Raw genomic sequence first — 13444 nt, forward strand, 5'->3', positions numbered from 1 at the left:
AAAGAATCGAACGCGCTGTATGAAAGGTAGTTTTTATCCGCACCGAAAGAGTTACCAATACGTTGTTTTAGTTGTGATTGAACTTGATAGGATTTTTCTCGATAGTTCTTTATTAATAAAATATAAAATTTCTTTAATATATTTATAAAATATATTAAAGAAAGAAATTAAATAGGTAATCGATAACTTACTGATAGTTCCAAGTCGAGCGGTGAGGTCGCCGACGTCACACCGCAACGGATTGTCCGCGCCACACTCTTGGTTGTACAAGTCGTGCTGCAAATATTTATGAGGAGATTTCCAAATTGTCTGTATTTTGAAGTAGCTTCAAAAATTAGTGTTCAACTTATAAGATTTTTTTTGCTATTTTTCCCTGATTCTGGATCGAGTTTTACAATTGTTATTGTAGTCGAAAGGTTTCACTCCTGTGTTAGTCCCATACTAATTTAATAAGCAATTTTTATCGTGAAACAAACAACTGATTGATACGAATAAAAATCTACCTACTTGTAGACACACAATTCCGCATTTATAAATCAAATTAGAATTTTAACCTAATGTATCTATAAAACATCTCGTCGTTCTCTGATCTGTTCATATCATTAATTCAACTCACATTAAGCGGATCCGCCAGCTGCGTGAAGTAAGGGTTCCAGCGGTAGCCACCGGCGACGCACCGCGTGTTGGTCACCTTCACCGCCGCGTCCACGCCCACTGGGTTCACGAAGATGTTCCAGTTGTGGTTCATTGTCTACACAACAGATACAATTTCAGTACTCCGAATGTTGACGGAGTAAAAAAATGCCACTACTCTTTTTAGTTCTCAGAATTAGGGGAACAAAGCGGAATAAAGTAATGCAATTACTTCTACTCGTAAACGCAAGAGACAGAAAACTCAAAATAATTCACAAGCCAAAAAATCCGCCTGGCCAATATGATTATAGATAGTTATATACTCTTCCAACCATATTGTCGCGGCATAGAATAGGCCACCCATTCCTTTCCCGTGGGTGTCGTAAGATGCGACTAAGGGAGGTCAAAGAATAGGCAGCAGCGTCCTTCTTAAAACATCTCCAAAGCCTAACTACTGGCAAAATCCCAAGAGGGAAAGGCTGAGGTTCGTCAGTGGATAGTTAAAGGCTGATATGATGATGATCTTCCATGAAATCCTCCATGGAAGGGTATCTTCCATAGAGAGATAAAGACACCTATACCCGGAAGTGAGACATTAAAGGACGGTTATGATCATGATACATAAGTACATTCTTTAAATACCAGGGAAAGCAAACATCCATTTTATGGTTCCTGTCTACAGGCAACGGTAGAAACTTTTCATCAAGTGGGCCGTCACCGTGTTCGTCATTTAAAATTTTATAAAAGTCATAAATACACAACTTACAAGATTCCTGTCTCTAACGCCGGGATGCCTTAATTTGACCTCTATGACTGTGTCGCTGGCACTGCCGTCGTTATGTATGAGCTGCGTCATACGAATGTACCCGTAGGCGAACCCGCCAGGATGGTGGAACGAGGCTATTGCGCGCAGCTCCCTGGCTTCAGATGGGCTGTACCCACGCTCGATGGAGGAACACGCCCAGCGCCTGTCGCGACTCTGTTCGTGCAATCGTAGATTTTGATTAATACTTCTAATGTCACAATAATTTAAGATCACCTTAAAAATAAGCTGAACACACACAGACAACGGAAATTGGTAACTGTTGCTTATAACTATAGAGATATAGCAGGAAATCTTTACTAAAGATTTTTGTTTAGACTCCTACGAAAAACTTGAATTTCTTTAAAAGATCCTTAACAAGACCTATCTACATACATGCTGTATTATGCATACTACAAAAAGGACACGTTGACGTGTCCTTTTTTCTTGAGAAAGTGCTCATTTTTAAAGTCGCTTAAATAGTCACATTCTTGTGCCTACCTTTTTGTGGAAAGCGACAGACCTCCCAATGATGCTGTAGGGGCCATACAACGTGATCTGGGTCTCGTTGTAGGTGGTTGTGAAGGTACGTGCGTCTTCCAGTAAACCATACTTGTCGCCTAAATCTCCCAGCTCATATTGGTCAGCAGTACCTGCCAAAAAGACAATCATCTAGAGATGTATTAATAGATTATGAAGAAACCATAAGGAGATTGACAAAGGTGTATTTCTAGTTATTTTCAAAGGTATATATCAATTGCTAAGAATAACTGTGTAATCACTGTGGTTGAAGGGTCTTCATGCTCATTATCAGTGTTCACTGGTGCTTCGCCAGCGTAAACTAATAATGCAGTCTGGATTACTATTTCATTTGCATCCATTAAGGAAAACTATACCTTGGACAAAGTTATAGCACACCGACCTTTAGTTGGCGGCGGACTGAGCGACTTGTTCACATTGAAGGGATTGTATGTATCATAAATAGTTGTTTTCTCGCAAGGAAATTCTAGCTCCCGCTCTACGGGTACCTGAAACAAATAACTAGCTTTTATTTAAAATTTCAATATTTAAAAAAATAAAGTCTCTAATCAAAAATTATGGAAATCCTCGGTATAGGACTGAAAGTTATATTTGAGTATGTTGTTGGTAAAAGAACCACCAAAGGAAAACTCTTGGGATGGGATTAATATGTTTAGCATGTTGATAAAATATTATGCCTACATCATAAGTACATACAATGTTAAGCCTTCTAAATAACCTATACTCGTATGTATATTTCTTACACGAGTAAAGCAAGTCCCTATAACCAGTATCCGAAACAACCAGTGGTCTTTTTTATACAACTTAGAATGGCAAACAAGCTGATGGTCCACCTGATGAAAAATGGTAACTATCGCCAATGAACATGAACAATACCGTGGACATAACAGAGTATGTAGCCCATGATACCCCTCAAGAGTTGTCATTCATGAGGACTAAGATGTTATTCCTCTGTATCCTGTAAATTCACTGTCATATCCCACCCTTCAAACCGAAACACAGCCATGCAAACACAACTGCTTCCTGGTAAAAACAGGAATGGAACAGAGGTTTGGGCACCTTGGGCAAACGAGTTTTACGCGCACTTTATCTAGATTCATAGATGATTCCATTGGCCTTTTGGAACTTTTGGAAAAAGTTCTTTAGACTGTAGTACGCCCTAACAAACATCTCTACAAATTACACTTACCGGATGTATTTTATAATTCTTGACATCGTCGAGCCCCTCGAGTGTGACCTGCACGTTGGTGACGTCATACTCCGACTGCTGGATCATCTCGATCTTGCCACGGAGTGCCACCTCATCGCCGTTTCCGAACCAGTCACGAACTACCGCCTTACGACGGTGAAGGCCACTTACACTGTCGATCAAAAATTGTTGTTCTTTTCTTTATTCTTGATTCGCCACTTGGATTGGTTGATTCTAGGATCTAAGTACGTCCTTTGATTTAGCTACATTGATACTGATACTCTTGATCGTTATTGCATTGATAAACCTTGTACTCTTTATACAAATAAGATGGTTTGACTAACAGGTAAACTTATAAAAAGTTAACTCTAGTAAACTCTAAGAAATACTCGTTTTGAAGTTTTATTGTTAATCCATCTTTTTTAACTGGTGCCACGAACGTCGACAATTCGCGCTCAGGACCGAAGTGCGTAGTCAGACTCGTGCTTGTGTCACGGTCGCTCGTAACTAAGCGTTCTGGATAATTCTGAATCTATTCGAGGTTTCTTGACTAAAATACACGTAAATTAATCCAGCTTTACTTAAAATGTTTTAACTTGATAAACTTTATCACACTATTAAATTCAGGTCCCTAGAATATGGCCTACTATTACCAAGTTGGTCAAGTATCTTAATATAGCGCTTAATTTCAACTTTTTCTTCCTTTACACTTCTTACAACATTGTAGGGATCAAAAGGAGTGATGACACATGGAGATAAACTTTTAACGAAACTAACTTATTAAGCGCCAAATACTAAGTTGTTATCGTGTTTACAGAAGACTAGACCTTCCAACAAAATACCAACAAGCCTACAGACATATCCCATAACAAGTAATGCAATGCTTTACCTAATAATTGACTTTTAAATGAATTCTTACATAGAACAAGCCATCCGTTCGCCCCTTGCGACTGGTCCGTGATCATCGTAGATAACCAGAGATTTCTTCATGATGGAGTACTTCCCGGACAAACCGATCACCGTGTCAGTGAACAGTCTTCTGGTGAGCCGTGCGCTGTCCATCTTCTTGCCTGCCACTGACAGTACACCGTGTCTGAAATGATAGATATTCGATACAAAAACTGATTTCAATAAAAACATACCTTTGTGTGTGTGTGTGTGTGTGTGTGTGTGTGCGTGCGTGCGTGCGTGCGTGCGTGCGTGCGTGCGTGCGTGCGTGTGTGTGTGGAGAATTAAATGTACATACATCGATCCAACGAAATATGTTTTATTTTCTTGCTTATTGTGCTTGTGTATTGTGTTTTATTTATTTATTTATTTACAAGAAACATGGTAAGTGTATAGATGTTACAATAAGTTACTCCCTTATTCGCCCGTTACAATTAGGTGGGCCATCAAATTGTTTAATTCAACTTGTCAAGTTCCAAGTCACAAGCGGGAAAGGGGATTGTTAGTAATGGGGTCGCCTGTCTCGTTCTTAGCAATACACCCCATCAGGTCGACCTCTACGTGGTTCCCCTGGAAACCGTCGTGGTTAATTCTATGGAATTGGTCACAATGAGCTAACTGACCTGCTTTCATCGTCACCTATCTTCACCCGCTGATGTCCTGTCAGCTTATACCGATAAAAAAATCCAAGATACATAAAAAAAATCCTACTATCAATCTATATGTAAGGATCAGGCATGGGATAGAGCTAGTTGAAAGAAGATGCATGAATTAGTTGAACCGACAAGAGGAAACTCCTAAATGAAAAAAAATCAGTCTGTAATTAAATAACCTAATAACTCACCTCGTGGTGAAATCTCCTAGCCTGCACAGACCCTCGAGCCCCATCCTGCAGTACTGGTCGGGATGCCTGGTGTCGATGTCTATACCGTGTGGCTCGTACACGTTCCCCGCGCTCAGACACCTGCCCGTCCAGTTGTAGTAATCGGCTCCTGGTGGCCGCTCGTGTATAGCCCACCGGTGCTCGAACGTATTGTTCACCGTTGCACCGTCAGCATGTACCTGCACAGTCATTGCCAAAGATGAGGAACAAGAAGTAAATGGAATGGTAACCCTATTGTATATTAGGCTAGCGGGCTACTAATGTTGGGTGATACGTGAGTGATAAAGGTAGTTTTTTTTTATGGGTGAAAACGGAATGGTAACCCCGCCTGTGCTAACAGGATATGCTGGCGGAGCACCAGTGAAGAGTGATCGATGAGAATGAAAACAGGCCAGTTAGCCCATCATGGCGAATTCATCAGGAATTAACCATGATAGTTTCCAGGAGGATCCGCGAGGAGGTCGACCTGGTTGGGTATATTGCTAGCAATGGGATTCTCAGTCTCCATTACTAACAATCCCTTTCCCCCTGATAAAGTCAGTCACCTGAGTCCTCAGGAATGGCAACGCATGGGGGGTATCATGGGTGAAACAGTATACTCTGTTATGTCCATGGTACTCTCATGTCTATCAGTTTCCATCAGGTGGGCCGCCAGCTTGTTTGCCATTCTAAGTTGTATAAAAAATTATAAATTATAAATAATACGTAGACAATTACAAGAGCAGTACAGTATATCCAGTGATAATTTAGATTTAAGCATATAGCGACTTCGACGTATGTTCCCGGCATAGAATAGGCCACCCATTCCTTTCCTATGGGTGTCGTAAGAGGCAACTAAGGGAGAGCGAGTGATAGGCAACAGCGTCCCTCTTAAAATATCTCCAAAGCCTAACTGCGGTTGCCAATCCGCCTGCCAAGCATGGCACCTACTGGCAAAACCTCTCAAAAGGGGAAGGTTATGTTCAGGAATGGACAGTTAAAGGCTATATAGGATATGATGATGATGCAGCGACTATTGCTACTTCTCGTCGAGCGGACTGTGTGCTTGTTTGCCACTCTCAGTTGTATAAATAATAAAACTGTGAACAAGAATGCGTACCATGCTCTCTATGATAATGGTGGTGTCTTCCCATGGGCGGCCCAGTGGCTGCCTGAACACCACCCTACCCACGATGGGATACCGGAATATCACCTCGGCGGAGCTCAGCTCAGTCTGGTACTCGGTGCCATACTCATACGGCAGGATCGTACCGCATATCTCGCGTTTTGGTGCTCTCCTGAATTCATACAAATAAAATTTAAAAACTGCTCACGACTGTAATACAAAATGGAGTAATTAGAGGCACTAATGAACACTCGATATATCCACATTTCCCTGAGTATATTTGAACCCAACGTAGCAGGGGACGAGCTGTCACTTGGATTAATAAAATGATGGAAAAAATGTAGTTCAACTTGATAAATCTAACCATACACAAGTACTATAGGAACCTTACCTTGTCAAGACCATCCCTCTGTGCAGAACACTGTGTACCCCTTGCAGTGGCAGGAACACGTCCCAATAGGCGCCACTCAGCTCGTTGGCCAGCCCAGGCAAAAGATACTTGTGGTTTAGGTACTCAGTACGGTCCTTATACTTGCCGAGAAGGTCCCCTATTGGATACTGATCCTGTGTGCCCATACCTGTTTATAAATTCAATTTGAATATTTCATAAGTAACATCACTATCAGCATCATCAATAGTAGCAATCATTTTCATACATAATTCAAACGTACTTTTATACTATGTCCCGAGAATAGTACAGCCCATGGAAAACAGGTATCAAATATATTTCCACACGATTTCCCCTGAAAGCCATTGTGGATTATTCCTATCGAATTCATCACGTAAACCCAGTTGACCTGAATTAATCCTCGCCTATCATTCCTCTATCTATCATCCATCGCCGAGTGTGCCCCGACATAGAATGGGCCACCCCTTCCTTTCCCGTGGGTGTCGTAAGAGGCGACTAAGGGAGGACGAGAGAGGAGCAGCAGCGTTCCTCTTAAAACATCTCCAAAAACTAACTGCGGTTGCCATTCCACTTGCCAAGCGTAGCAACTACTGGCAAAACACCCCTAATGGAGAAGATTTATGTCTAGCAGTGGACAGTTAACGGCTAGAATATCATCCCACAATGTTATTCCATCATACCATTAAACCCCATGGAAATCTTTTGGGCTCTGACAAAGCAGCCACTCCTTCATAGTAATAACTAGCATAGAGAGGGGGGAAAGGGATTGTTAGTAATGGAGACTGAAAATTCCATTGCTAGCAATATACCCACCCAGGTCGACCTCTCCGCGGTTCTCCCTGGAAACTGTCATGGTTAATTCCTGATGAATTCATCATGATGGGCTAACTGGCCTGTTATCATTCTCATCTATCACCCTTCACTGGTACGCCAGCGTATCCCGTTAGCGCAGGCGGGGTTACCATACCATTTTCACCCAGCAAAAAAAAACTAGCATAGAGAACTTTCTTACACTGTGCTTACGCCATGAATAAGATGACATCAACCATTTCTACATCGAAGTTTATTAATACATTTTTACTGTTTTTTTTAAAAAAACACCAAAAACTACACAAGTGCATAACGAATAACACAATGTCTAAAGTCTCGTATACATATTAAAAAAGTATCCCAAAAACTAAAATCAGTGCGTGGACACGATAACGGTCGGAAATTGTAGGCTAATATGAAAGATTGTAGTAATAGTAGTTAACCTTCGAGAGTTGGCAGTCGCACGCATACTAATGGTAGCGGAATTACAACGAAATGATTTTTATTTTAATCAATTAAAATTAAAAAAGTATAAAAATAATAATTATAGTAGCTACTAACAGAATTTAAGAAACACTTCTTGATTCGGGAGAATCATGTTTCATAAGTATAACACGATTTTTATTCACGTTTATTTATTGATACTTTATTGTATAAAAAATTACATTATTGTAATTTTTTTATACAACTTAGAATAGCAAACAAGCTGACGACCTACATGATGGAAAGTGGTAACCGTCGCCTAAATAGACATGAACAGTAGTAACCATGGTATATATATATATATATATATATATATATATATATATATATATATATATATATATATATATATATATATATATATATAACAGAAGTATACTGTTTCGCCCATCCCCATAGCCCATCGGGGTATCCCCATGCGTTGCCATTCCTAAGAACTCAGATGTTATTCCTCTGTACCCAGTAAATTCACGCTATATCCCACCCTACAAACCGAAACACAGACATGCAAACACAACTGCTTTACGGTTGCAACACGAATGGGACAGAGGTACCCAAGCAAACGACTTTTGTACAAAGTCTCCCTCTGGTGATTGATTGATTCCCTTGATTTTACTGACACATGATCTTCAGTCTATTTTCGTCCTAAAGTAAGAGTTGGCAGAGAAAACCAAATGCCAATAGCATCTATCAGGGATTGATAAAACAACAATAATGAATCGCATTTTTTTACTTCAACTGAGCCAAACATTCTGTATTCTGCCAGAAAAGATAAATATAGATCGCGAGCAGCTTTTACTGTATGATCTCTTAAATATATATTATTTAATTAAAAAATAAATAGGTAATTAACAATTTATTGTAATGCCATAAGCCATTATAACAAACTCATTAATCCAATAACAGTTGTTGATTCTGCGAGCAGCATCTAACAATTCGAATTCCACAATGTGACGCATACAAGATACCAAATGTAAACAGTTTTGATCCGCAGTGGACTGGACGAGAGCCAGACTGGCCGAGATAGATGTTCTGGACATACGATATATTGGTATGCTGCTTTTGTTGGATACAGAATGACCTACATAATATTATTTTACATATATACTGATTTTTTATTTCAATATTTAACTAATTTTAATTGTCCAGGACAAATTGATGATATCTCTCTAGTTCTAACACAAAACAACAAAACGTGAGGTGTGTTTAAATATGAAGAGGTCAAGGTGCAACGTTTGATATAAAAGAGATATAAAAGACTTTCTATTCAGGAATTCAATTCAAATATTTAAAAGTATACCAATGCCGCGAGAAAAAGTATTAATTAGGATAAAAAGTAAATTAAACACATTAAAATTAGGATATTAATTTCCGAAACAAAATTCTGATCTGGCTTACATTATAAGTTCTTATGATATCAGTCGTTAACTGCCCATTACTAAATATAGGTCTCTCCCTTAAGAGTTTTATCAATAGCACACAAACACTTAGCAGGTGGGTAAGTTACAGTTAGTAAAAGGGGCACTACTGTCCATCTCTTGACGATTAAGTTCCTTTAGTCATCTCTTACAACACTTACGGGAAAGGAAGGAACGATCCATTCTATATCGAGACCACACAATGAACAGCTAAAACACCATGGTACCCCTGGAAAAACGCTGGAGATCATGGGTTCTGATAATAAATCGACTATAACACCTGCAGATACCAAAAAAGACCTAGAAGAGATAAATAAGAGCTAAGATTATGATATACCAGTAAATACCATATTCAATTACCTGGAGGAGGAACATTATTCAAATCAATACCACTGGGATTGTAGATCCCACCAGTGGTATTGCACACGTGGTTCACGTGACTGGCATCCAGAAGCTTAGGCGGGAGTTCTCTCACGCTGTACTGCACCATGGAACTGACGAAACGCAAGTTGGACTCATAATCCTGGTCCGCAGCTCCTAGTTGGAAATTTGCCCATGTCGGATCGAATGGTGATCGTTGCGTGAAGTCTACAGTCCCTCGAATGCCGTCCGTGTTTATAAGAGCTCTGAAAAGGAACTTATTTAAATTAACTTAAAAAATAAATAAATTATGATCGCATTCCACAAAAAACCGACTTCAATTGTAACCAAACCAGTTATTTGGATTTAAAAACTAAATAACTGAACCAATTTCGATAAAATTTCTTTGAGATTTCTAAGTAAATCCTTTCAGATAAAAAAATAAGTTTCCAAATCGATTTATAACTAACGGAGTTATGAGGTAACAAACAAAAAAAATACAACCGAGATGAGAAACTCCTATTTTTGTTGTAGTTGAAAATACATAAAAATTTTAAAGAAAACCTTTTTTGTGGTAGATACGAGATGTGGTAGATACCTGTTTCGCTACACCTTTTATATTTTTTATTAAAATAAAACTTACTTGGTGCTTTTGGGTTCCATCGGTCTCAACTTGGCACACGCTAAGTAACTATCCGGATGTCTATTGTCATAGATCACCACGTATAAACTTCTCTTCGTCACCTCCATGTCACTCCTCAACACATTCAACACATCATTCTTAAATAACGTCTTTACTTTCCTCCTATTAGCGTCAGTAGCAACTTTCACAAGACCCAAACGACTGTCTAAATCTCCTACACTCATACCGTCTCCACTATTATCAGGATCGAATATAAGCTGAAGAATATTACAGTTATCTTCACGGATTCGTCTATCAGAATCAAAAATGTCAGTCACAAATAATTTCCATTTGTGTTCAGTAAATTCCACCTTATCAGGAATTGCTTTCGTATGATATAAATCAGCCTGGATATAAGAATCTGATTCGTCGAACTCCCTCGCTGATAACCATCTGAAATTCAATGTTCCAGCCACGGGAGATGTGAATCTAGCCACAGCATGTTTCTCAAACAATTTGTCAGTGGACAAAATAGATGCGCAAATAACTCGATCTCTTTCTGCAGTCTCAAGAACTACACTCTTCCCCCAAAGACCATTAGGCCCTGTTAAACTATTCTGACTTTCAAATTCTGCGTGATCTTTTCCCGGAATTATTAAGTATCCAAGTTCTTCTGTCAAATCAATTAGCTCCTTGCCTAAACTGGCCTCGGAACATCGAGCATCGGATACATCTCTGTAATCTACTGGGAATTCGTGAATTGTCCACCGCCAAACTCCATCCGGATATTGCAAGGTCGGCTTAAGATTTGTTCTGATGCTGATCAAGGTGTCATTTTTGTGTGAGAATTCAATTTCTCCATGAAGTCCGTGTTGCGATATGTATGCACGCAAAACGAGAGCATTTGCCGCATCTACAAAGAATAGGGTCCATGTATTTTTTTTTTAATTAATGATAATGAAATGGTAACCCTGCCTGTGCTATCGGTATACACTGGCGGGGCACCAGTGAGCGGTGATAGGTGAGGATGAAAAGGCAGATCAGTTAGCCCATCGTGACTAATTCAATGATAAATTAGTCACGACAGTTTCCAGGGGGAACCACATGGAGGTCGACCCGATAGGATATATCGATAGCAATAGGGACTAACCTCCTCATTATTAACAATCCCTTCCCCCCAGGGTCCATGCATTAGAACCATGTATAAAGTTGTAAATAAAAATTTGTTAAACTAGCTAACAAACACGAATCCCCGATAGCCTGCTAAAAACTACTGTATGATAATGTTTTTATTTACTTATTTTTCAAAACCAGATGTTGTAAGAAAAAGTAATATTTGTAAATCATCATCATTGCCATTTGATCCCGGCATATAATAGAACCACTCCTTCCTTTCCCGTGGGTGTCGCAAAGACAACTAAGGAAGAGCAAGCGTCCCTTTTAAAACATCTCCAAAGCCTAATTACAGCTGCCAATCCGCCTGCCAAGCGTGGCAACTACTGAGAAACATCCCCAAGAGGGAGGCTTATAGATAGACAAATAGATACTCTTTATTGTTTCCTCCAAAAGATTACAATAGTAAACTTATTATAAATATAAACAATTACAGGAAATAATCACAGTGAGAAAACAATGGGCGACCTTATCGCTATAAGCGATCTCTTCCAGCCAACCTTTGGATGGAGAGAAGTAATTATAAACTTATGTTCAGCAGTAGACAGTTAGAGGCCGACATGATCACTCCATCTAATGGGTGGTCGTCCTTTACTGCGTTTATTTGTGAATAATCATAAATAAATAATCATAAATTTTATTAACATAATAAATCCTACTATGTAATATAATAAAATTGTAACTATATGATGTCTTTACATTAAAGACATTTGGGGTATCATGAGTGAAACATACTCTGTTATGTCCATGGTACTGCTCATGTGTATAGGCGATGGTTACCACTTTCCATCAGGTGGGCCATCAGCTTGTTTGCCATTCTTATTTGCATAAAAAAAAATTTACCCCGGGAATCGAACTTGAGAGATCTGGAAATCAAGGTCGAAGCGATATTAAACAGTGATGTATGGCATAGTTTAGTCAGTAGATATATATATATATAATATATATATATATATATATATATATATATATATATATATATATATATATATATATATAATAATCATAACATGGCAACTTTCACGTAATATTATTAATCATCTAACAAAATACAAACACCTATTTTTTTTAATGGATGATAATGGAATGGTAACCCCACCCGCGCTATCGGTATACACCGGCGGAGGACCAGTGAAGGATGATAGGTGAGGATGAAGCAGGTCAGTTAGCCCATCGTAACGAATTCAACAAGAATTGCTCACGATGATTTCCAGGGGGAACCAGGTGGAGGTCGACCTAATAAGGCATATTGCTAGCAATGGAGCTGTCAAACCCCATTGCTAACAATCCCTTTCCCCCCACAAACACCTACTACATACAAACAAAGTGAGCCCAGAAACTTTCTACTCACCATAAAATAAAAACAATACGCAAACTAAGCAACTAAACTTTGGTATAACATGACTAACTTCACAATACATTTTCACTACAATTCAACTGATAATTTTATCACTAAATACTGTAAACATATACATTGCTAAGTTATATCCAAGTTAATGTCTAAGTTGTACACGACGCGTCGCATTGACTCACAAGTGAAAGGCAAGTGAGTACAACTTAACGAGCGAGACAGGTGTGTTAGACAGAGAGAACTGGTGTGACGTAGTTGAGGCCGTTGACTACTTGTTTGCCGGTATTTTGGTTAACTCGTTTCCTAAATACATCAGCAATTGTTTAATTGGACTGGACTATTTTATATTGTTTATACACGTAAATTTCACAGGCGACTCTATTACTAGTAATAGATAGATAGATAGATAATTTATTTGCATTACTTACTTACAGCACACAAATTACAACATACATATACAAAAAAAAGCGAAATAACATAAATGATTAAAAAAAATACATAAAGCCAAATACAATTTTTCGTTTGTGAGTGTGCCATAGCAAAACAAAATGGCCACAACTCAGTTTATTGCTTCGCCCTCAAAAGAGCAAAGCACTGATATTCTGTTGCGGCCAAAGGGAATAGGGTAACAATAAAACAATACCACCAGACTATTCATACAGGAAATAGACAGATATACAGTAAATAGATATATCGTATCAGATTGACCTTCACGCGA

General features: G+C 38.9%; 1 protein-coding gene across 2 annotated transcripts in view; it reads right to left on the minus strand.

Moving 5' to 3' along the window:
• LOC113514487 (uncharacterized) overlaps positions 1-12933 on the minus strand; it is a 31830-nt gene extending 18897 nt beyond the window's left edge. The window contains exons 1-13 of one of the 2 annotated variants that reach the window (XM_052896809.1): positions 12727-12925; positions 10224-11115; positions 9581-9846; positions 6492-6678; positions 6095-6272; positions 4957-5174; positions 4084-4257; positions 3165-3336; positions 2358-2463; positions 1937-2088; positions 1400-1612; positions 617-751; positions 192-276 (exon numbers count right to left, since the gene is read on the minus strand). In XM_052896809.1, the coding sequence (XP_052752769.1) occupies positions 192-276; positions 617-751; positions 1400-1612; positions 1937-2088; positions 2358-2463; positions 3165-3336; positions 4084-4257; positions 4957-5174; positions 6095-6272; positions 6492-6678; positions 9581-9846; positions 10224-11115; positions 12727-12796 (2848 nt within the window). In that variant the 5' untranslated portion in view covers positions 12797-12925. Of the gene's footprint in view, positions 1-191; positions 277-616; positions 752-1399; positions 1613-1936; positions 2089-2357; positions 2464-3164; positions 3337-4083; positions 4258-4956; positions 5175-6094; positions 6273-6491; positions 6679-9580; positions 9847-10223; positions 11116-12726 lie in introns of both variants that reach the window. The other variant, XM_052896808.1, reaches the window with a different exon arrangement.
• Positions 12934-13444: the final 511 nt, after the last annotated feature.

Source organism: Galleria mellonella, unplaced genomic scaffold (assembly GCF_026898425.1).
Source record: "Galleria mellonella isolate WM207_F2 unplaced genomic scaffold, CSIRO_AGI_GalMel_v1 utg35, whole genome shotgun sequence".
NCBI lineage: Eukaryota > Metazoa > Arthropoda > Insecta > Lepidoptera > Pyralidae > Galleria > Galleria mellonella.